The sequence below is a fragment of the Bolinopsis microptera genome, chromosome 3 (assembly GCF_026151205.1).
Source record: "Bolinopsis microptera isolate Bmic1 chromosome 3, MBARI_Bmic_1.0, whole genome shotgun sequence".
NCBI classification, from domain to species: Eukaryota; Metazoa; Ctenophora; class Tentaculata; order Lobata; family Bolinopsidae; genus Bolinopsis; species Bolinopsis microptera.
Window position 1 is genome coordinate 353,664 of NC_087074.1, and position 25,305 is coordinate 378,968.

Below are 25,305 nucleotides of genomic sequence, written 5' to 3' on the forward strand. Positions count from 1 at the left end.
TTTCATACTCTAGCAGCTGTATCTCTCTCACTCCTAACTGATTCTTTACACAGGTTACTATGGTAATGGGGCGTGTGGCTACAACAGGTAACCATGGTAACCATTTGGCTACAGCCAGGGAGCGGATTGAGGACGAGGTTACGTGTCCCGTGTGCATGGACCGCTTCACTGTAACAGGTAACCATGGTAACTAGCAGGAAATTTAAACTAGCAGGTGATGTAAACTAAAAGGTAATGTAAACTAGCAGGTAATATAAACTAGCAGACGTAATATAAACTATTAATTTATTAACTAATTGATTTCACTGCAGGTGACCATGTCCCCCGTATTCTGCCCTGCCACCACACTGTTTGTCACATGTGTCTGATGGGTATTTCTAGAGCTGATAATCAACAGGTCACTTTTTATCTCAAGGTAAACCTTTTTTATTTAAATCCTTGCTCTTTTATTTTGAAGTGTTTGCCTTTTTATCCTGGATCAAATTATTATTTATCACTAGGACAGTTCTAGTATTTTACATATTTCAACTAAGAAACAACCGACCAGGAACATACCCACACCGAACCACAATTTTCCGATTTTCTTTTGCCGATTGCCGAACCGAACTTTTTGAACATTTTTTGGTCCCGACTGCACTGTTTATCTGTTTATGAAGCCATGAACTTAAAAGCGTAATTAAATGGTTATAACTGGTAATAAGTTATGGCACATTTATTTTATTATTCTATCAAATAGTAGATCACACGTGCACTATACACCCCTGCGCGCGCACGTGCACTGTACAATCCCCATGCGCGCGCACGTGCGCTGTACATAGTGTTCAATCCCCCCCATGCGCGCGCACGTGCGCTATAAATCTGAAACAAATTACCATTTGTTCTGTTGAAATTGTGTATAGCATTGTGTATAGGTTATTAATGGTTTTATCAGTGACCACGTGATTTCTCTTCAGTGTCCGTCCTGTAGAAACCAAGCTGAGGTTCCCAACGGGGAGATAATAAACTTTGAGGTAGATTTCCGGGTAAACAGGTTGATAGAAGTGTTATCAAGACTCCAGCACCATGACAACCCTGGTCTACCAGCAGACACTGTCTGGGCAAAAGCGGCGCTGTTCAGACCTGAGGTAAACAAGTCTGCTAACGCATTGCGTTCCTTCCTCAGACAGGTCAGCTCTAAACACGTTTTATATACATTTTGTTACGGTGATATGAGTGTTGTTACGGTGATATAAGTGTTGTTAGTGTTACGGTGATATAAGTGTTGTTACGGTGATATAAGTGTTGTTATGGTGATATAAATGTTGTTACGGTGATATAAATGTTGTTACGGTGATATAAATGTTGTTACGGTGATATAAATGTTGTTACGGTGATATAAATGTTGTTACGGTGATATACGTGTTGTCGTGGTGATATAATGTATAAGTGTTGTCAAAATATAGCATATATAGACATTCTAGGAAAAAAATTTTCCTACTACTATTGCCGAAGACAAAAAGATCGTACTAGGGAATAAATGCCCCCTCAAAATTCAATTTTTGACAATTTTTGTTAAACTGAGTTCAAAAACAATTACTACCTATTCCTAAGACCTAACATTTTATATACCGGGACTAGTTTTTTCGGTATAGTTTCGAGAAAACTCTGACAAAGCCAAATGAATAAGGTTTTTTAAATTGGTCGGTGGTAAGTGGTTTAATTGATAGTTTTGTACCACAAATGTGACATAAAATGGCTCTCTTTTTCTCCCTCCTCGCTCTCTCTCCCATTACTGCACATTATGTAGCGTTGGCACATGAATCATAATTAGGTTAGCCACAAGATAATACTATAAGCTTATTAGGGGAGATTGCACTTATTGCGGTCTGTTTGGACTGCAGAGAGAGTTCATACAATCTTATGCGTGTTTTCAAATATAATAGGCGGGTGTTAACAATGGTTAATTTCTAAAACGATTTAAATAAAATGGAAAGCGGTAGTGATCACGTGACCCCATGTGATCACGTGACCCACATGTGATCACGTGACCCCATGTGACCATGTGACCCCCATGTGATCACGTGACCCCCATGTGATCACGTGACCCCATGTGATCACGTGACCCACATGTGATCACGTGACCCCCATGTGATCACGTGACCCCCATGTGATCACGTGACCCCCATGTGATCACGTGACCCCCATGTGATCACGTGACCCCCATGTGATGAGGTGACCCCCATGTGATCACGTGACCCCATGTGATCACGTGACCCACATGTGATCACGTGACCCACATGTGATCACGTGACCCCCATGTGATCACGTGACCCCCATGTGATCACGTGACCCCCATGTGATCACGTGACCCCAATGTGATCATGTGACCCACATGTGATCACGTGACCCCCATGTGATGAGGTGTAATGGTCGTTACTACTCGGCACTAACGCCTTAAAATCTTTAATTACAATCAAATATAAATACATGCACACATTGTATGAAATATGAATAATGTATAAAATATCATCATTCATCACGCTATTAGCAAATTTAAATAGTACTATTAATAATTTTTAAATAAATCTTATCTCTTGACATAAATTTAGAACAGCGACGCAGGGTCTGAAGAATGCGCGGTGATATTTTTATCTTGTAAATGGCAGTGAAATTGCGTGGAAGATAATTATATTTCGTTCTGAGGTAAAAGTTTTGTTGCTCGTCACTATCAACGTATGCTGTACCAAATTGGTACAGGGTGTACGGACCTTATGATCGTGGAATGTGGTTCCTATAAATAATGACTTAATTATACATGAGAAAGAATTGATTATGCGGTTATGTTAAATAATAATACGTGAGGGCACTCCGAATATAATTGCTCACCTAATGCGGGTTTTGACTCAGCGGGTAAATACTCCTACCCTTTTAACTGCGGCAGTGAAATCCCGGCCGAAGGCCGGGTTACACTAGTATACATTATATAATATATAAATTGTGGGTGGCGTCGTCTGCTGACAGTGCTCAATCGGCAAGCCGAGAGCTAGATACAAATTTCAATATTTTGTATATAATATTTATGGATTATTTATGGATAATATTTATGTTAAGTTTCGAGGTGTGATCTACAGACAGGTAATTGGTATCCCAATGGGATATGATTGTGCTTCCCAGATCGCAGACCTTTTTCTATACTGGTACGAGCATAATTACATCACATTGCAAGTTAAAAACAACATTGTATATAATATACAATAATAATAACCAACCCTGATGATTTGAGCCATACTGATGAGTCCAAATAGGACGAAACACTGTGTCTATGGATAATATATATATATTATATATATATTGTTAGTCAGCCACAACTGTCAGTAAAACAACGCCTTGACTTCAAATGTCGGTAAAATATACCTTTACAGTCATCCTCAATAAATTTAATAGATTTGTAGTGTTGTGATTAGTTTTATATATATATATATATATATATATATATATACATGACTCTTGTGCTGTTAAGGGAATTATAAAGTGCATATATTTCTTGTTGAATAAGTATAACAAGTAAAAGTAATAAACTAAGTGTTTCAGCTTGAGCTAGCTATACGTCAGAATGATGTCAACACTCTACTGCACAAGAAAAAGGTCGCAGATAGTATAAAGCTCTGTATGGCTCTCCTAAAGCAGAAAGAGAAAGAAATGTTGGACGAAATGGAATCTAGGAGGGTAAAGAACGAGGAGGCTCTCGTATTGCAGCAGGTAGAATAGTATAAAACGAGCAGGCTCTCGTATTACAACAGGTAGAATAATATAACACGAGCAGGCTCTCGTATTGCAGCAGGTAGAATAGTATAAAACGAGCAGGCTCTCGTATTGCAGCAGGTAGAATAGTATAAAACGAGCAGGCTCTCGTATTACAACAGGTAGAATAATATAACACGAGCAGGCTCTCGTATTACAACAGGTAGAATAATATAACACGAGCAGGCTCTTGTATTGCAGCAGGTAGAATAGTATAAAACGAGCAGGCTCTCGTATTGCAGCAGGTAGAATAGTATAAAACGAGCAGGCTCTCGTATTACAGCAGGTAGAATAATATAACACGAGCAGGCTCTCGTATTACAACAGGTAGAATAGTATAAAACGAGCAGGCTCTCGTATTACAGCAGGTAGAATAGTATAAAACGAGCAGGCTCTCGTATTACAACAGGTAGAATAATATAACACGAGCAGGCTCTTGTATTGCAGCAGGTAGAATAGTACAAAACGAGCATGCTCTCGTATTACAGCAGGTAGAATAGTATAAAACGAGCAGGCTCTCGTATTGCAACAGGTAGAATTGCTCTGTGCACTTGTAGGCAACAATTGGTTACCAGGTTAACCTTTTTTCCTACAAATGATACAAATTGTCGAACAGCAAATTAACAAGTAATACTACATACTACACTACATACTACACTACTAGTTACCATAGTAACACTACAAGTCAAGATAAAGACTTATAACGAGACTTACTGATCTTACCGACTGGACCAAATGTTAGAATACTCGATCAAATGTTAGAACCCTAAATCAAGGCAAATTATATAATGGCAGATAGGCCAAAAAATGTTTGTTCCTTTTCGCCTCTTGCCCAGATGGGGGATCGCGCCATTTGCCCCCTTCCCTGCTTCTTACACCCCTGCCTGGCCCTTGCCCTTGTTTGTCTTTTAGATACCTGGCCCTGCCCGATATTCGTGCTTTAGAGTTTTAAGATTTTTTAGATATCATTGAGCATAAGCAGTGATACAACGTATCTCGGGATGATCCGCAGAGTCTCGACTAGTTTCGGCTTACCGCCATCAACAGGATCGATGAATCATCTAGCGGGAAATTTGAAATCAATTATCAATAAACAACATTCCGAAAGTATAAAAGTAAAATTCAAAAGAAAAAGTCAGTAGGAAAATGTACGAAGTAGGTAATGTAAATAAGGTAACTACTGTGAAAGCATGGAGTGGGCCAAAACAACTACAAAACGTGCAGAGTAAGACTGAACTGAGATAGGAAGTTAAAAGGAGGAAACACGTTCGCAAGCAAAAAGTACACTTTACTGCTAATAACCTAAGAGAGAGTGTGTGTAAGTGTAAAGGGTAAAAAACGCCAAACATCGGACCTAATTCCCGGTAACTTTGCTCCTATTTAACCCAATAATCCTCGCTTTAAATTTCTCGATATAAATATCTTCAAACATGTTAAGTTCCTCTCTACTACATTGTTTAATAATACCCAAATTAAAATTGCTTAATTTCTCAGAAAGTTTGTCTTGGTGCATTTCAGATATGTGCATGGAAAGGGCCGATTTAGTGTAACAACCTGGTTTAAAAGCTGCCCTGTGGCTGTTCATTCGTGTGCTTAAAGTCAACCAGGTTTGGCCGAAATAAAAGCCACTATCGCACAGTTTACATTGGGCTACATAAATCACGTTTTCATTACTACAGTTAAGCCGCATGTCAATTCTGATAATCTGTTTGTTAACTGTCAAAGTACCATTTGCTGTTCCACTAGTTAGCTTGCATGTAAGACAGCGAGGTCTATTGCAAGCTTGTGATGTTATGTCCGCCGTATTGATGGAGTTGGGTGCTGAGTCAGCAGGTGTTGTCGCAAATCTCCGCCTCTTGAACATTTCATCTGCGATGTTGTTGTCCCTTCTGTGAGCTATTGTTATGGATACCTGCTTACCAATGATATGCTCAATAGTTTGTTTCTTATCTTCAAGGAAGCTCCTGATTTCGTTGAGTTCCTTGCAGTACTGTGTTGAGAGGATCAAGTTGCAGTGTTCACTATTTGGCATAGACTCATTGGTATTCTCCCTCGGTGTAAGGCGTTGATCTCGGTTAACCAGACTAGCTTTGGTTAATGCTGCCTTAAGTTCTGCATCCCTGTATCCGCTTTTCTTGAAGTCTCCCATAATCTCTTGTGCTGCTTCCATAAAAGTGTCCTCATCTGAGCATATGGTTTTTGTTCTTAGAAGTTGTGAGTAAGGAACGCTTTTGAAGACATGAGGAGGATGGTGACTGTTCCTCTGTAGAAAAGATCTGTTATCAGTAGGTTTCTTGAACAGAGAGGTAGCCAGAGTTACTGGTGTGTCGTGTTCTGGATCTGTTATCCTGACCTTAACATCCAAGAAGCTTAGCTCTCTACCTCCATCCCCTGTGAACTCTATCCCGTAAGTTGATGACTCACTGTTGAGTTTAGAGACGAAATCCTCAAATTCCTCTTTCGTACCTCTCCATATACCGAAAATGTCGTCGATATACCTTTTCCATAATCTGATGAGTACATCCCACTCTGGTATTTTAGATTTGAGATGTAGTTTGAGAAATTTGAGGAATGTGTCAGCCAAAGGTCTAGATATGGAGCCGCCTGTTGGTACTCCTTTGATGGCTTTGAAATACATGCCTCTGTACTCTAGAGTGGAGTTTTGAAGACAGAATTCGATGCATGGGAGTATGCCGCTTCTGATTTCAGGGGTTAGGGTTCTATCCTCTTCCAGTGCTGCTTTGACTGACTGTAGAACGATGGTCTGGTCCATGCTCGGGTAAAGGGCTTTCACGTCTAGAGTATAGAGTAATTCGCCTTCTTCTATTCCGACTTCTTTTATTTGGTGTAGGAAATCGTTTGTATCCTTGATGTATTCATCACTAGCATAGTTACGTGAAACTTGGCCGAAGTGGTGAGCAAGGAATTGTTCAAGCCTGGTTGTTGGAGATTGGGTAAGAGCGTGTACTAATCTCGATGGGGGAATGGTCCTGTCTAGGATTTGTTGGGGGTCTAGTTTGTGGATCTTGAATAGTGGGTATGGTATTCCTGTCCTTGTCTTAAAACAGGTTTTTCTCATTTTCCCTGATAAAGGAGGAAGTGTCCTTGTGATGAACCCCCAGGATGTGGATAAAGCTATAAGAGCTGAACTCAGCAAATCAGATGGTTACAGCAGTCTACCAGAAGACCCTAATGATGGAATTCTTAAAAACCAGAAGTTGCTTATTGAAAACCTAATCAATAACGGCTCTTTCAACAACAAGATTTTAGAAACCATTACGGGGTACACAGAAAGAGGAGGGAAAATGAGAAAAACCTGTTTTAAGACAAGGACAGGAATACCATACCCACTATTCAAGATCCACAAACTAGACCCCCAACAAATCCTAGACAGGACCATTCCCCCATCGAGATTAGTACACGCTCTTACCCAATCTCCAACAACCAGGCTTGAACAATTCCTTGCTCACCACTTCGGCCAAGTTTCACGTAACTATGCTAGTGATGAATACATCAAGGATACAAACGATTTCCTACACCAAATAAAAGAAGTCGGAATAGAAGAAGGCGAATTACTCTATACTCTAGACGTGAAAGCCCCTTACCCGAGCATGGACCAGACCATCGTTCTACAGTCAGTCAAAGCAGCACTGGAAGAGGATAGAACCCTAACCCCTGAAATCAGAAGCGGCATACTCCCATGCATCGAATTCTGTCTTCAAAACTCCACTCTAGAGTACAGAGGCATGTATTTCAAAGCCATCAAAGGAGTACCAACAGGCGGCTCCATATCTAGACCTTTGGCTGACACATTCCTCAAATTTCTCAAACTACATCTCAAATCTAAAATACCAGAGTGGGATGTACTCATCAGATTATGGAAAAGGTATATCGACGACATTTTCGGTATATGGAGAGGTACGAAAGAGGAATTTGAGGATTTCGTCTCTAAACTCAACAGTGAGTCATCAACTTACGGGATAGAGTTCACAGGGGATGGAGGTAGAGAGCTAAGCTTCTTGGATGTTAAGGTCAGGATAACAGATCCAGAACACGACACACCAGTAACTCTGGCTACCTCTCTGTTCAAGAAACCTACTGATAACAGATCTTTTCTACAGAGGAACAGTCACCATCCTCCTCATGTCTTCAAAAGCGTTCCTTACTCACAACTTCTAAGAACAAAAACCATATGCTCAGATGAGGACACTTTTATGGAAGCAGCACAAGAGATTATGGGAGACTTCAAGAAAAGCGGATACAGGGATGCAGAACTTAAGGCAGCATTAACCAAAGCTAGTCTGGTTAACCGAGATCAACGCCTTACACCGAGGGAGAATACCAATGAGTCTATGCCAAATAGTGAACACTGCAACTTGATCCTCTCAACACAGTACTGCAAGGAACTCAACGAAATCAGGAGCTTCCTTGAAGATAAGAAACAAACTATTGAGCATATCATTGGTAAGCAGGTATCCATTACAATAGCTCACAGAAGGGACAACAACATCGCAGATGAAATGTTCAAGAGGCGGAGATTTGCGACAACACCTGCTGACTCAGCACCCAACTCCATCAATACGGCGGACATAACATCACAAGCCTGCAATAGACCTCGCTGTCTTACATGCAAGCTAACTAGTGGAACAGCAAATGGTACTTTGACAGTTAACAAACAGATTATCAGAATTGACATGCGGCTTAACTGTAGTAATGAAAACGTGATTTATGTAGCCCAATGTAAACTGTGCGATAGTGGCTTTTATTTCGGCCAAACCTGGTTGACTTTAAGCACACGAATGAACAGCCACAGGGCAGCTTTTAAACCAGGTTGTTACACTAAATCGGCCCTTTCCATGCACATATCTGAAATGCACCAAGACAAACTTTCTGAGAAATTAAGCAATTTTAATTTGGGTATTATTAAACAATGTAGTAGAGAGGAACTTAACATGTTTGAAGATATTTATATCGAGAAATTTAAAGCGAGGATTATTGGGTTAAATAGGAGCAAAGTTACCGGGAATTAGGTCCGATGTTTGGCGTTTTTTACCCTTTACACTTACACACACTCTCTCTTAGGTTATTAGCAGTAAAGTGTACTTTTTGCTTGCGAACGTGTTTCCTCCTTTTAACTTCCTATCTCAGTTCAGTCTTACTCTGCACGTTTTGTAGTTGTTTTGGCCCACTCCATGCTTTCACAGTAGTTACCTTATTTACATTACCTACTTCGTACATTTTCCTACTGACTTTTTCTTTTGAATTTTACTTTTATACTTTCGGAATGTTGTTTATTGATAATTGATTTCAAATTTCCCGCTAGATGATTCATCGATCCTGTTGATGGCGGTAAGCCGAAACTAGTCGAGACTCTGCGGATCATCCCGAGATACGTTGTATCACTGCTTATGCTCAATGATATCTAAAAAATCTTAAGATCCTAACGTATTTTATCTTGGGAGGATTGCGGCTAATTAACACCCTTGCTGGACAATCTCTACTTTCCTTAACGTCAGCGAAAGCTTTATCAATTTGCTTTAGAGTTTAGTGCTTTAATTATATAATTATTTAACTTTCAATCAACTTAACTCTACTTATTGCCCCTGCCCCTGCTCCTGCTCCTGCCCCTGCTCCTGCCCCTGCTCCTGCCCCGCTGTGCCCCAATATGAGCATTGAGCTGTCTGCATGGTTCAGGAGGAAGCGGTGATGGAGCTAGAAAACATGGAAAGTGTGTTAGCTCTGCAAAGAAGCTGCTTCTCACACTGTCAGACAGAGGAGCTTATAGCGGTGGAGGCTGAAGTTTTGCCCCTTCTAGAGGTGTACAGTAAGCGCCACCTCGTCATCAGGAAACCTCTCCTGCCTGAAACACTGACCTCTTTCACACAAGGTAAGCTTTTAACTTTTATAATTTTCTACGGTAACATTTTACTGTGCTATTATGTCCCCTTTGACGGCCCCAACGTTAATGTGGCTCTTGCACTGTAAGAGCTGTAAGAGCCACAGAACTTAATATTGTGTTGGTTCAGACTTCAGCCAAATTGATTATTATATAATCTTTTTATTTTTCTTGTTTAGTTAGTTGTCATTCGGCCACACATTAAGCAACTTATATTGCAGTACCATTTATCAATTAGCATATCAAAATATGTCATTGTAATTTTGCATGGCTGAAATGTAACGCTTGATTTATATATAATATATATAATAATTAATTGAATTTTCAAATTTGATAAATGTGGACGCCAGCAGTGCAATTTAAAGCACATTTAAACGTGCTGCCCAGTAGCACTGAAGCAAAGAAGATACAACTGGAGACACGATCAAGTGCTCACGGTTGTTGTGCAACCAATAAGTTATAAGGGAGGTTAGAAGCGCTGCCCCCAGATAGTGGCTTCTCGAAGTTCTCGTAAGAACAACTGACTTACTTGACTTAAGGCGGCTTCAGCGTCCGAGTATTGATGCGCTGTCTCCATAAAACTCTATCCGCCATAAGTCCGCCCATTTCTCCAGTGTCGTTGAGACCCGTGTCAGCTCGTAGGCTATCAACATAGGTCATGGCTGGTCTCCCCCTACTCCGCACCCCATGAGTTGGTTCCCAGAGTAGCAAGCGGTTTGCGACTAGTTCTGGGTGCCGGTGGATATGGCCTGCTAGTCGCATCCTGCGCTCTTGGATCTTCATGGTTGCTCTCGGTAGGTTGCCATAGACTTCTTTGTTGGTTTTTCGCTGCTTCCAATCCACATTAAGTGCCATCCTTAGCATTCTAGTGTAGCAGCCATCAATGCGTTTCTTCAATTGCTCTGTCAACGTCCACGTCTCAGAACCATAAAGAAGTATTGACTCCACAGTAGCAACAAATAGACGGATCTTTAGTCCTCTTCTAAGGTCAGACTTCCACATCTTCTTTAGCTTGTGGCAAGCTGCCCAAGCCTTAGCTTTTCTGACCCGCAGGTCCCTCTCTGTTGTTGCTATCCAAGCTCCAAGGTAAACAAAGTCTGTCACCTTTTCCAGCTGGTTTCCAGAACAGCTATTAAGACTGCTCGCCTCCTCTGTCATGTTCAGAGTCATGAACTTAGTTTTAGTGCCGTTCATGGCTAGCACTCAGTGCTGCTTTCTCAAGCCTGTCCAGGAGTAGTTTTGCCCCTTCAATGGTATCAGTGATAAGGGCAACATCATCTGCAAACTCGACGTCTGCGATCTTCTCGGCACCAATCCTTCTACTCCGTGCAGGCCTGAGAGTGAACCCAGAGTCCGAGTCATCATCGTCTATAGTCACTGTCATGATATAGTCAATCACGATAATGAACAAGTACGGGGCAAGAGTGTCTCCTTGCAGTACTCCAGCCAGGATATCAAAAATTTCTGTTATACCATCGGCTGTAACTACTTTAGCCTTTGTGCTCGTATAGATACCCTCAATGAGCCGCACTATGGCTTCTGGTATGCCATATGCTTTCAATATCTTCATGAGCAAACCTCTATGCACACTATCGAACGCCTTTTTGAAATCAATGAAAACCATGGTGGCCTTAAGATTTTTGGCTCTAGCACCCTCCATAATTCTTCGTAGAGCAAGGATTTGCGATGTTGTAGAGCGCCCAGGTCTAAAGCCATTCTGTTTGTCCCTTAAAACTTCCTCAAGACTTGGCTTCATCCTGTTCAGCAACATTTTGTTCAGAGTTTTACTGACTATCGATGTCAGAGATATTCCTCTGTAGTTGTCGGTCTTAGTGAGGTCCCCTTTCTTTGGCACAGGAACAATATTGCTGAGCTTCCATTGATCGGGCATGAGACCATCACATAATGCATCGTTGCAGAACTTCAGGATGACGTCATCGATGTCCACCCTCTTCATCACTTCAGGTGAGATACCATCATCACCATAAGCTTTGCCTTCTACTATCTGCTTTTTGGCAAGACGTAGTTCCTCAATGGTGAACGGGCCATCCTCTATATTCAGTGGAGGGTGTATATTCCTGATCGGAATGCTATTGTCAGGGACTGTGGGTGGCTGTCCAAGTAACCCAGAGAAGTGCTTCCTCCAGTTCTCAAGACGTTCTGTTGAGCTGCCCCCTTCCACGAGTCCACAGCTGGGATTTGTCCTCCCTGAGATATCGTTGACAAGCTTCCAGCTTTCCTTGTTCTTACAACGATCAGCAGTATCCTCAACTTTCCTGATCTTTCCTTTCAGGATCTCCTCCTCTACCTCTTTGTAGCAGGCCTTTAACAAATCCTTTTTAGTGGCGACTTCCTCTCTCTTCTCCTCACAACGCTCCTGATGGTATTGGTCCTTGGCCAAGAACAGTCCCCTCCTTGCACTGTCCACTCTTGGGTCACTTGAAGGGTCAATCTGCTTTTGTCGAGTCTTCTTTGGCAGAAGGCTCTTGTTTGCCGCCTCAATAGCAACCATAAGCTTCCCGTAGCTTTAAGAACAAGGAATCTACAAAAAACCACAAATCTTACTATATATAAAGCGAGACGATATAATCCGTGCCATTTTACTGACACCACGGCATCAACTTTAACGCGACTTTCCACAAAAACCGTAAAAGATATACAACTGAAACTTTTTTGACTGGCTCAAATGCTTTAATGGCCTCCGAATCAGCAATTTTTTCATGCTGATTCAGCATGAAAAATAAAAAATTGGCCAAGGAATAATAATTTTAGAGCCCAAAATTTGGACCCCCAAGTGTTGTCAAAACGCCAATTAAATAGGTAATAATTATTTTAGTCTCTTGAGTCCTGACACCGTTTAGGGTTATATTATACGGGTTCCTGCTAGTCAAGTTAACTGGAGAACCCCACTTGCTAGAAGAAACGAATGACAGAAGTTGATATTTGATGAGGATGAAACGACGAGACAATTCCCTCAGCACTCAGCACATCGTAAATACAGCTCTCAGACCTGATGTTGTTATCTTCTCGGATACACTCAGTCATCCTGATCTTAGAGCTGACCTGTGGAAACGAGGACAACTTCGAGGATCAGAAATCTCGAAAAAAGAAGAGATACGAACAGCTACTGGTGGATATATTATTGAGACATCAGACTGGAAACCGGGGATCTCTTAATCACGGTATCGTAAGTTGAGGGCACTGAATACCATTGCAGTAGTGTCCCTCAATTAAGGTTCCTACACTATTGGGCTTAGTCGCTATACAACTACAAGACCTGGCAACTGGCTAAAAGATCACCATGCCCAGTTTAATCCCGTTGTAGCGGGCCGGGGATTACAGCTACATCTGAGGTCGTAAGTCCCAGACATCAGAAGAAGTCAAATTTTAATGGTGTGGAAGATTCTGCGTCTGAAAAGACTAAACAATTGAGGTAATAGTTGGTTTGGTCTTGGATCAGTTATGGTGTCATGCGCTTTAGGGTACTAGGGTGTTAAGAAAAGACAAATAAATTATGCTGGCCACTGAATAAGAAAAGGATTGTGTGAGCCATTTCCACTTTTCAATACTTCAGGTTTATTGAATTTGTTAGTGTTACTATAATTAATACTTGACTAAATAAAAAAACGCGAAATCTTGAGGATTACCATTTTCAGAGCTGAGTGAGATGCGTAAAGCTGTGACAGAGAGGATGGGAGGGTATGTAGAAAAGAGCGGATCTCTCCACAGCTCAAGCAGCACGTGCAGTGCCGCGCACTCAAGCAACACGTGCAGTGCCGCGCACTCAAGCAGCACGTGCAGTGCCGCGCACTCAAGCAGCACGTGCAGTGCCGCGCACTCAAGCAGCACGTGCAGTGCCGCGCACTCAAACAGCAGTCTAAACGACTCAGGAATATCAGACACACCACCTACTCAGACAAGTGAGCATTTTCTAATTTAGCTGCTACAATTAAACGGTGTGACCATGGGGTAACGTTGCCCCCCCCCCCCCCCCCCTGAAAGCGCCCCTCCCCCTTTTTATTTGGCGCCCCTCTCTAAAATTGAACAAATTAGATGATTCTAGAGGATACGCCGGTAAAAACTCTATAAAAGTGTATTTCTAGATAAGAGCATTTCTAGATAAGAGCAAAACATGCAGTTTTGCTAGTAATATACCGTAGTTAAGTTTTTCCAAATTGTCCCACATTGAAACGACGATTTGGCGCCTCCCTAAGATAGCGCCCCTACCGATCAAATGTTTGTTGCATATACAACCATTAGGTTAACTGGGGTGGGATTTTACCCACAGCCGTATTTCGATCAGGCCAGTAGCCGAAGAATCGAAGGGTTCAGCATTTTCGTTACATAATTCTCTGGGTTGGGTCAGCGGTCTAAACACCGTAAATAAATAGTTAAAATTTTAGATATAAATATAACAGAAATGTAATAGGACACTCTCCTCAGTTGCACAAGAGAGTAATAGTTCGACCCAGGACACAGCCCCAGTGTCACGTGACCAGGACACAGCCCTAGTGTCACGTGACCACCTAGTAACAACACCCTCAGTTAGGAGACCGCTCCAAAACAGCCTCACACATTTCTCCAGCTCATGGGGTAGCCAGGGCTCAGGGCCCGGGCATTTGGATACACCCACTGGGCTATGTATCATCAACCAGACACAGGTAATCAATATAAAGTTCTTAAACCAGACACAGGTAATCAATATAGAGTTCTCAAACCAGACACAGGTAATCAATATAGAGTTCTCAAACCAGACACAGGTAATCAATATAGAGTTCTCAAACCAGACACAGGTAATCAATATAGAGTTCTCAAACCAGACACAGGTAATCAATATAGAGTTCTTAAACAGTTAAACCAGACACATGTCAGTTATTATGAATGATGACTGCTAAAAGTACCGCTTTTCAGATAGCTGTAGCAGATGCCGGTAATTGTAGAATTTGTATATTCGATTCCAATGGACACCTGGTCAACCTGTTTGGAAGAAGGGGCAGGTGAGCTAAAAATGTATCTTCGGAAAACGATAATCACCTTGACCATCCGAAAGTTACCAATTTAGAAAATTCATTTCTGATATTAATGACTTGTGTTTGTAAAGTTGAAGAATTCAATCGATGAGGCCAATAAGGTTAATTTTGTGTCTCAGTGGCTAATCCACGACAAAAGGACACTCGTAACACTTGTGTGGCTCTGCGAAAATAAAACGAGCTTACTAAGATCCCCCCCCCCCAATAAGGGGGCACGGGTAGCACTGGTTATATATACTACGGGTAACACTAGTATACTAATAATGTGGTGCCCAGGCTGACAGGCCAGTTAAACTGTCCTAACGCTGTAGCGAGCAGAGGAGATCGTATCTTTGTAGCAGACACTTACAATCACCGTATCAGCGTACACCGCCTAGACGGCTCCTTTCTCAGCTCTTTCGGTTCTAAAGGTTAGTAACTTACAATCACCGTATCAGCGTACACCGCCTAGACGGCTCCTTTCTCAGCTCTTTCGGTTCTAAAGGTTAGTAACTCACCGTATCAGCGTACACCGCCTAGACGGCTCCTTTCTCAGCTCTTTCGGTTCTAAAGGTTAGTAACTCACCGTATCAGCGATTAGTGATATGATAAGTAGTTAAGTGTTGTAAGTGAGTAGAGTTGACAGTATTACAACACCAATACTCTCTAGGAGGAATGCTGGGTGAGTTTGACAGGCCGATTGGAATTACGACTACAGAAAGTGAGGAAGTTATTGTAGCGGACACTTGGAATCACAGACTACAAGTATTCGACTTAGAAGGGAACTTTATCAGACACATCGGCAAACGTGGAACAGGTGAAAGTCAAACTTATCTTATCAATTTTAAGCTAACAAAATAACAGTTAATAATAATACGACTCCTCACCATTTGTTTATAGTTTGTGCGTGGCAGGCAGGGCAGGCGTGGTGTAATTAGTTGTGCAACTAGTTACACCCAGCGGCGCAACTAGTTACACCCGTGTAAATAATATGGCTGTTGGAATGTTCGAAGTAAAATAAGTGTTAGATTTTATTTAATTGCATAATGCACAATATATGAAGAAAAGCTGAGTTCCAAAACCCAAGGGATGGCCCAATACCAAAAAATACTATTAACACTTAAATTTAATAACTACTATTAAATCGCAAAATTGGGTTTTTAATAAAATTATACTTCAAAAAAATTAGTAAATTCAATTGCCAATATCTTAATAAAGGAGCGAGCTAGCAAAACTTTGCAGTAAATTTTCGGAATACTTAAACAATAATTGTCTAACCACTATATCGCCTCAAATTTTGGATTTAATTACTACTGTAAAATCGAAGTTATAAAAACGCTTAAATTGATGACGTCATGAAGTGTTGATGGCTTGCCAGCACTGTGACCTCTTCTTTTGATTGGTCAGCGTCGACAGTAAGCCTTCCTTACGGTGGCTTTCACAACGCGTCCCCATTCTCCAACTCCTGCTGCCGGAGAGAGAGACTCCCAAATTATATACCATAAATATATTAAACATAGATATCGACAACATACTCCGAGAGTCTTGAAGTTCTGTTACCACCGCCCCTGGTGCAACGACGGAGAGATAGGGACTTCCAGGGGAGGTCATGGCCTGCTGCGTGCAACTCGTAGGAGTATGCAATGTTCCTGTAATGTCACTGTAAACCGCTCCTTTATCGTTGTTTTGAGTGTCCGATCCAAAACCAAATCCTAGGGTACACGAGACGTGGAAGCCTGTGAGCGTGTTAGTTTCCTGCGGAAGGTGTTATTTGCCTGTGGGAAATGCGGTTATGCTGCGGTTCTAAGGTTAGTAGAGGCTATTAGAGCCTTTCCTTTGTTGTAGAGATGGCTAGTCCCTTCCTTTGCATAGGTTAGAAACACCTCCCGTTCGAGCCACCCACCCCACACTGCGTGGAGGTTCGGTGAGGTTTTTCGTGGGGCTCACTGTGACCTCATAATGTATAATGTAATTTGATGCATACCTTATCGGACATAATTGTCACGGACAAGTTTTTCACGGACCAAATTTTTCACGGACATAATTATTCACGCTCATGACCGCCCAGAGATTTCCAAAAAATTTTAAAATTTTTGGTGTTCCTTAATAAGTGTTTTACTCTTTTTCTGAACTCTAGAATGTGACTGATGATATTTGTCCAAGTATACTAATAAACTAACATAATAATCGGCTTTATTATTCAAGGACCTTAATGCGTGAAAAGTAATGTCCGTGATAATTATCAAAGTGCTGGCGAGAGAGAGAGAAAGAGAGAGAGATATATATATATATATATATATATATATATATATATATATATATATAGAGAGAGAGAGAGAGAGAGAGAGAGAGAGAGAGAGAGAGAGAGAGAGAGAGAGAGAGAGAGAGAAGAGAGAGAGAGAGAGAGAGAGAGAGAGAGAGAGAGAGAGAGAGAGAGAGAGAGAGAGAGAGAGAGAGAGAGAGAGAGAGAGAGAGAGAGAGAGACAGACAGACAGAGAGAGAGAGACAGAGAGACAGAGACAGAGACAGAGACAGAGAGAGAGACAGAGAGACAGAGAGAGACAGAGAGAGACAGAGAGAGACAGAGAGAGACAGAGAGTGAATGAATGGGAAAAGCGAGCGACTGATTTCATTCTCGGTATCATTTTGCATTTGCAGACGGCTAATCAAATTAATATCATTTCCTTTTGTTTGGGAAAGAGAGACACTGGCAGCGGTCCACTATATCCATGATTATGGGTTTTGGTCAAATGATTGACAAGGTATGTGTCTTCATTGTAACTTTATTTCAGGAGCAGGGCAGTTCCAGTGCCCCTGTGGAGTAGCAGTAGATAGTCGCGGACAAATATACGTGTGTGATCTGGACAACAAGCGAATCCAGGTGTTAGACAGCTGGGGACGATATCTGAGACACTTTGGGGCTCCCGGCACTCATCCCGGTGCTTTACACGTAAGCGTTTCCGCTAACTCTTGTCTTGTTGTCTTGTTTCCGCTAACTCTAGCCTTGTTGTCTTGTTTCCACTTACTCTTGCCTTGTTGTCTTGTTTCTGCTAACACATGTCCTTGTTGTCTTGTTTCCGCTAACTTTAGCCTTGTTGTCTTGTTTCCGCTTACTCTTGCCTTGTTGTCTTGTTTCTGCTAACACATGTCCTTGTTGTCTTGTTTCCGCTAACTTTAGCCTTGTTGTCTTGTTTCTGCTAACTCTTGCCTTGTTGTTTTGTTTCTGCTAACACATGTCCTTGTTGTCTTGTTTCCGCTAACTTTAGCCTTGTTGTCTTGTTTCCGCTTACTCTTGCCTTGTTGTTTTGTTTCCGCTAACTCTTGCCTTGTTGTCTTGTTTCTGCTTAGTTCGATGGGAGTAGTGTAGGAGGGATACACTACTAATGAGAGTAGCGTAGGAGGGATACACTACTAATGGGAGTAGTGTAGGAGGGATACACTACTAATGGGAGTAGTGTAGGAGGGATACACTACTAATGGGAGTAGTGTAGGAGGGATACACTACTAATGGGAGTAGTGTAGGAGGGATACACTACTAATGAGAGTAGTGTAGGAGGGATACACTACTAATGGGAGTAGCGTAGGAGGGATACACTACTAATGGGAGTAGTGTAGGAGGGATACACTACTAATGGGAGTAGTGTAGGAGGGATACACTACTAATGGGAGTAGTGTAGGAGGGATACACTACTAATGAGAGTAGTGTAGGAGGGATACACTACTAATGAGAGTAGCGTAGGAGGGATACACTACTAATGGGAGTAGTGTAGGAGGGATACACTACTAATGGGAGTAGTGTAGGAGGGATACACTACTAATGGGAGTAGTGTAGGAGGGATACACTACTAATGAGAGTAGTGTAGGAGGGATACACTACTAATGGGAGTAGTGTAGGAGGGATACACTACTAATGGGAGTAGTGTAGGAGGGATACACTACTAATGGGAGTAGTGTAGGAGGGATACACTACTAATGAGAGTAGTGTAGGAGGGATACACTACTAATGGGAGTAGTGTAGGAGGGATACACTACTAATGGGAGTAGCGTAGGAGGGATACACTACTAATGGGAGTAGTGTAGGAGGGATACACTACTAATGGGAGTAGTGTAGGAGGGATACACTACTAATGGGAGTAGCGTAGGAGGGATACACTACTAATGGGAGTAGTGTAGGAGGGATACACTACTAATGGGAGTAGTGTAGGAGGGATACACTACTAATGGGAGTAGTGTAGGAGGGATACACTACTAATGGGAGTAGCGTAGGAGGGATACACTACTAATGGGAGTAGTGTAGGAGGGATACACTACTAATGGGAGTAGTGTAGGAGGGATACACTACTAATGGGAGTAGCGTAGGAGGGATACACTACTAATGGGAGTAGTGTAGGAGGGATACACTACTAATGGGAGTAGTGTAGGAGGGATACACTACTAATGGGAGTAGTGTAGGAGGGATACACTACTAATGGGAGTAGTGTAGGAGGGATACACTACTAATGGGAGTAGCGTAGGAGGGATACACTACTAATGGGAGTAGTGTAGGAGGGATACACTACTAATGGGAGTAGTGTAGGAGGGATACACTACTAATGGGAGTAGTGTAGGAGGGATACACTACTAATGGGAGTAGCGTAGGAGGGATACACTACTAATGGGAGTAGCGTAGGAGGGATACACTACTAATGGGAGTAGTGTAGGAGGGATACACTACTAATGGGAGTAGTGTAGGAGGGATACACTACTAATGGGAGTAGTGTAGGAGGGATACACTACTAATGGGAGTAGCGTAGGAGGGATACACTACTAATGGGAGTAGCGTAGGAGGGATACACTACTAATGGGAGTAGTGTAGGAGGGATACACTACTAATGGGAGTAGTGTAGGAGGGATACACTACTAATGAGAGTAGCGTAGGAGGGATACACTACTAATGGGAGTAGTGTAGGAGGGATACACTACTAATGGGAGTAGTGTAGGAGGGATACACTACTAATGGGAGTAGTGTAGGAGGGATACACTACTAATGGGAGTAGTGTAGGAGGGATACACTACTAATGGGAGTAGTGTAGGAGGGATACACTACTAATGGGAGTAGTGTAGGAGGGATACACTACTAATGAGAGTAGCGTAGGAGGGATACACTACTAATGGGAGTAGCGTAGGAGGGATACACTACTAATGGGAGTAGCGTAGGAGGGATACACTACTAATGGGAGTAGCGTAGGAGGGATACACTACTAATGGGAGTAGTGTAGGAGGGATACACTACTAATGGGAGTAGTGTAGGAGGGATACACTACTAATGGGAGTAGTGTAGGAGGGATACACTACTAATGGGAGTAGTGTAGGAGGGATACACTACTAATGAGAGTAGCGTAGGAGGGATACACTACTAATGGGAGTAGTGTAGGAGGGATACACTACTAATGGGAGTAGTGTAGGAGGGATACACTACTAATGAGAGTAGCGTAGGAGGGATACACTACTAATGGGAGTAGCGTAGGAGGGATACACTACTAATGGGAGTAGCGTAGGAGGGATACACTACTAATGGGAGTAGTGTAGGAGGGATACACTACTAATGGGAGTAGCGTAGGAGGGATACACTACTAATGGGAGTAGTGTAGGAGGGATACACTACTAATGGGAGTAGTGTAGGAGGGATACACTACTAATGGGAGTAGCGTAGGAGGGATACACTACTAATGGGAGTAGCGTAGGAGGGATACACTACTAATGGGAGTAGCGTAGGAGGGATACACTACTAATGGGAGTAGTGTAGGAGGGATACACTACTAATGGGAGTAGTGTAGGAGGGATACACTACTAATGGGAGTAGTGTAGGAGGGATACACTACTAATGGGAGTAGTGTAGGAGGGATACACTACTAATGGGAGTAGCGTAGGAGGGATACACTACTAATGGGAGTAGCGTAGGAGGGATACACTACTAATGGGAGTAGCGTAGGAGGGATACACTACTAATGGGAGTAGTGTAGGAGGGATACACTACTAATGGGAGTAGTGTAGGAGGGATACACTACTAATGGGAGTAGTGTAGGAGGGATACACTACTAATGGGAGTAGTGTAGGAGGGATACACTACTAATGGGAGTAGTGTAGGAGGGATACACTACTAATGAGAGTAGCGTAGGAGGGATACACTACTAATGGGAGTAGCGTAGGAGGGATACACTACTAATGAGAGTAGCGTAGGAGGGATACACTACTAATGGGAGTAGTGTAGGAGGGATACACTACTAATGGGAGTAGTGTAGGAGGGATACACTACTAATGGGAGTAGTGTAGGAGGGATACACTACTAATGAGAGTAGCGTAGGAGGGATACACTACTAATGGGAGTAGTGTAGGAGGGATACACTACTAATGGGAGTAGTGTAGGAGGGATACACTACTAATGAGAGTAGCGTAGGAGGGATACACTACTAATGGGAGTAGTGTAGGAGGGATACACTACTAATGGGAGTAGTGTAGGAGGGATACACTACTAATGGGAGTAGTGTAGGAGGGATACACTACTAATGAGAGTAGCGTAGGAGGGATACACTACTAATGGGAGTAGCGTAGGAGGGATACACTACTAATGGGAGTAGTGTAGGAGGGATACACTACTAATGGGAGTAGTGTAGGAAGGATACACTACTAATGGGAGTAGTGTAGGAGGGATACACTACTAATGGGAGTAGTGTAGGAGGGATACACTACTAATGAGAGTAGCGTAGGAGGGATACACTACTAATGGGAGTAGCGTAGGAGGGATACACTACTAATGGGAGTAGTGTAGGAGGGATACACTACTAATGGGAGTAGTGTAGGAGGGATACACTACTAATGGGAGTAGTGTAGGAGGGATACACTACTAATGGGAGTAGTGTAGGAGGGATACACTACTAATGAGAGTAGCGTAGGAGGGATACACTACTAATGGGAGTAGTGTAGGTCGAGTTAGTACTCACATGTTATTCAGCAATCCGTTCTTCAGATGGTAATGATACGCGCATATCATGAATTATTTACCGAACAATTACAAATGAAATGGATGTATAACTAGGAGGTACACTAGGAGGTACACTAGGAGGTGCACTAGGAGGTACACTAGGAGGTACACTAGGAGGTACACTAGGAGGTACACTAGGAGGTGCACTAGGAGGTACACTAGGAGGTACACTAGGAGGTACACTAGGAGGTACACTAGGAGGTACACTAGGAGGTACACTAGGAGGTGCACTAGGAGGTACACTAGGAGGTACACTAGGAGGTACACTAGGAGGTGCACCAGGAGGGGCACTAGGAGGTACACTAGGAGGTACACTAGGAGGTGCACTAGGAGGTACACTAGGAGGTGCACTAGGAGGTGCACTAGGAGGTACACTAGGAGGTACACTACCTAGTATAACTAATTGAAGCCTTTTTTTTCTCAGGCTCCTCGAGCGATTGCTATTGATAATAACGACTACGTTTATATTACCGAGTACGAAAAGCATTATTTTCAGGTCAGTTAGAAAATTTTCATAGTTTTTTGTTTTACATGTTTTTACTTACTGGGCCGCGCTCAGCCTGTCATTACGCCTAATCTCTATTTATGAACATAATAGCCTGAGGTCCCCAGGTAAGTTTTTACTGGAACCCAAAATTTGGCAAAGTGAAGCGTGCTAAATCACTCCACAAAGCCTTGATAGTTGATACCAACTTGAATCGATGTATTTTCGGACGCTGATTCCGAATCATCCCCCATCTCAATATAAGGTTAAAATTCTCGGGTTAGGGTTAGGGTTAGGTTTGGGATCAAATTAGAGGGTCAGGGTTTCGAATACTCGTCCAGCTAGGGCCAGCTAGAGAACAAGAATTGAAAAAGTCACGTGACAGTCGAGTGTAGAGTGATTAATCATCGTCCACTATTTTGCTTTAACTAGAATTAGATATATAGTAATATACACCAATATATATTCAATATTACTAAAAGTAATGACCAAAAAAGGGTAACTTCTCGATATGCCTCAGGTTTTCGACTCTCAGGACGACTTTGTTTCGCGGTACGGTAGTCATGGTAATGGACCTGGACAATTCGACAAGCCGTGTGGAGTATCCGTGGACACGTGCGGAAAAGTTATTATCAGTGACAGTTTCAACCACAGACTGCACATATTTTGATATCTGTGACCATTAATAAAATATATATTATTTGGGTACTGGTAAGCCCACCCTGTATTCTTTTTTTTATAGTCTATTAAATAAGCGCTGTGAGTTTGCACAGACATTTTTTAGGTCCGGGACTCTACGGCGTGAGACTCTAACCCTAACCCTAACCCTTCACATAGTCATGTGTCTACACGTACTATATATATACTGCGTGACGCGCTTCCCGGCTCAAGCTTATATTTATAACCCTATTTGAGTATTCCCTAACCCTTATCCTTACCCTTACACTTACCCTTACCCTTACCCTTACCCTTACCCTAACCCTATCCCTAGCCCACCGTAGAGTCTCACGCCGTATTAAAACGTTTTACGCCGTAGAGTCCGGTCCAGACCCCAACTTTTTTCTTCCGGTTTTGATAAATTTTGAACCAAAAGTTGTTTTAAAATGTAATTAATACAAATTTACCTTGCAGAAATTGTTGCTAAAAATGCTTTACGGCGGATAATGATTAATTACTTTACATTCGAGTCTCGACTGTCACGTGACTTTTTCAGCCTGTTCTCTAGCTGGCCCTGAACAACTATTTAAAACCCTAACCCTCTAATCTGATCCCAACCCTAATCCTAACCCAATCCTTAACAAAAACATATGTTGAAACCCTAACAGTAATCCTAACGAGAAATTAGATCAACTTCCTTATATGGTCATATCACGTGATCGAGACAGTTTTCGCCAATATCTCGCCATTGTCATACGTTGTATGACCCGCCGCGCTTACCTGGGGACATCAGGCTATCATGTTTCTAAACATAAACCGAATAGAAATTAGGCGGAATGACAGGTTGAGCGCGGCCCAGTAAGACAATTAATGTTTGACGGATGTTACTCGTCTAAATTTCTTCGAAGTATGAAGTAGCGCGCGCCGCTTTCTTCTCGACGGCAAGTGCTACGAAGTAGCACGCGCCGGGCGAAACCATTAACAATGGTCAAATTAATGTTAGACATTAGAGTCAGAGTTGCGGTTACGGTTATAGTTATGGTTATGGTTATGGTTATGGTTATGGTTATGGTTATGGTTATGGTTACGGTTGAGGTTACGGTTACGGTTAGGGTTACGGCTACGCGGTTGAGTTATGTAATCAAAGTAACGGGTTATTTAAGGTGGGATAGCTATAGATCGACATGGGCTCTTTACTTCACATAGCCATATGTATACGCGTACTGCGTGACGCGCTTGTTTCACAAGTAGTACTGCAAGCGAGAGGGCTCTGGTTAGAGCAAGCTCTTTACATAGCCTAACAAGACGCGCACCAAGATGGGCTCGACAGTCCATATTTTGAACATGTTGTATTATTGTTAATGGATTAACCTGGTGTTTACCTGGGGACCCCAGTCTATTATATTCATTAAAATAGCCCTACCTGGGGACCTCAGGCTATCGGCTTTTACTAATTCGCTCGCCCAAAAATTTCACGTGACTTTGGTTTTTATGGTTTTGCAGCCGTACAAAACGGTTTTACATAAACCCTAATCCCAACCCTAGCCCTAACCATAACTTGTATCACGTGGTGACCCCCACGGTCGCTTCACTATAGTGTAGCGTCTCGACGGATTGACATCGTCAATCAAGAATCAGCGTTCAAAAATACACCGATCTAGACCACTTTCATGCCCAAAGGGCCTTTCACAAGAATTTTCTTAAAATTTGGGCGAGCGATTTAGTAGGAGCGCAGGCTATCATATTCATAAAAATAGAGATTCGGCGGGAATGATAGGCTGAGCGCGGCCCAGTAAAAATAGCCTGGCGTAATTGAAACGATTATGTGACTGCTGGTCTTACCTGGGGACCTCAGGCTATTATGTTCATAAACATATAATAGAGATTCAGCGGAATGACAGGCTGAGCACAGCCCAGTAACTGCTGGTCACGTGTTCTAGCATCAATTGAGCATCCGCACTTTTTCAGGGCGATGGAAGTCGTAATTCACTCAGCTCGAATAGAGATTCGCCCAGTAACTTACCTTATTCGGGAATATTATGACTGGGATAGAGTGGTGGGTTTTGGAAAATTCCGCCATATTTTCCCGGTCATTAATTTTCCCAGTCATAAATTAACCCGCTATAATGTTCCCGAGTAAGGTAAACTAATAGTAATACATTTTAATGCTTGGTGGGTTTTGGAAAATTCCACAGGAGGAGCAAAGTCCAAAGAAACTGCCACAAACTGCTACAAACTGCTACTAACTGCTACTAACTGGCACTAACTGCCACAAACTGCTACAAACTGCTACAAACTGGCACTTACTGCCACAAACTGCTACTAACTGCTGCAATCGCGCCCACGCATTTGTGTTCATTAAAATAGCCCTACCTGGGGACCTCAGGCTATCGGCTCTTACTAAATCGCTCGCCAAAATTTAAAGAAAATTCTTGTGAAAAGGCCTTTTGGGTATGAG

General features: G+C 42.4%; 3 protein-coding genes across 3 annotated transcripts in view; 2 read left to right on the forward strand and 1 right to left on the reverse strand.

Annotated features, from left to right (window-relative positions):
* LOC134812318 (peptidyl-prolyl cis-trans isomerase FKBP3-like) overlaps positions 1-25,305 on the forward strand; it is a 106,863-nt gene that overhangs the window by 70,343 nt on the left and 11,215 nt on the right. The window lies entirely within an intron of this gene.
* Positions 1-25,305, reverse strand: part of LOC134812317 (uncharacterized) — a 36,111-nt gene that overhangs the window by 9,411 nt on the left and 1,395 nt on the right. The gene's annotated exons all lie outside the window — the stretch shown is intronic.
* On the forward strand, positions 30-23,321 carry LOC134812316 (RING finger protein nhl-1-like). The gene is made up of 13 exons (XM_063819697.1): positions 30-177; positions 312-415; positions 954-1,166; positions 3,571-3,738; positions 9,475-9,667; positions 13,333-13,596; positions 14,120-14,337; positions 14,588-14,673; positions 14,983-15,116; positions 15,356-15,502; positions 17,478-17,635; positions 22,131-22,202; positions 22,711-23,321. The coding sequence occupies exons 1-13, from the start codon at positions 60-62 to the stop codon at positions 22,858-22,860; spliced, it is 2,025 nt and encodes a 674-aa protein (XP_063675767.1). The 5' UTR covers positions 30-59; the 3' UTR covers positions 22,861-23,321.

What these genes read in the sequence shown, in the direction of transcription:
- LOC134812316 (XM_063819697.1), top strand. Translation starts at nt 60, where the DNA reads ATGGTAATGGGGCGTGTGGCTACAACAGGTAACCATGGTAACCATTTG. An exon ending in AGGCTCTCGTATTGCAGCAG is followed by an intron (nt 3,739 to 9,474) that starts GTAGAATAGTAT and finishes TGCATGGTTCAG; the next exon opens with GAGGAAGCGGTGATGGAGCT. An exon ending in CAGCTCTTTCGGTTCTAAAG is followed by an intron (nt 15,117 to 15,355) that starts GTTAGTAACTTA and finishes AATACTCTCTAG; the next exon opens with GAGGAATGCTGGGTGAGTTT.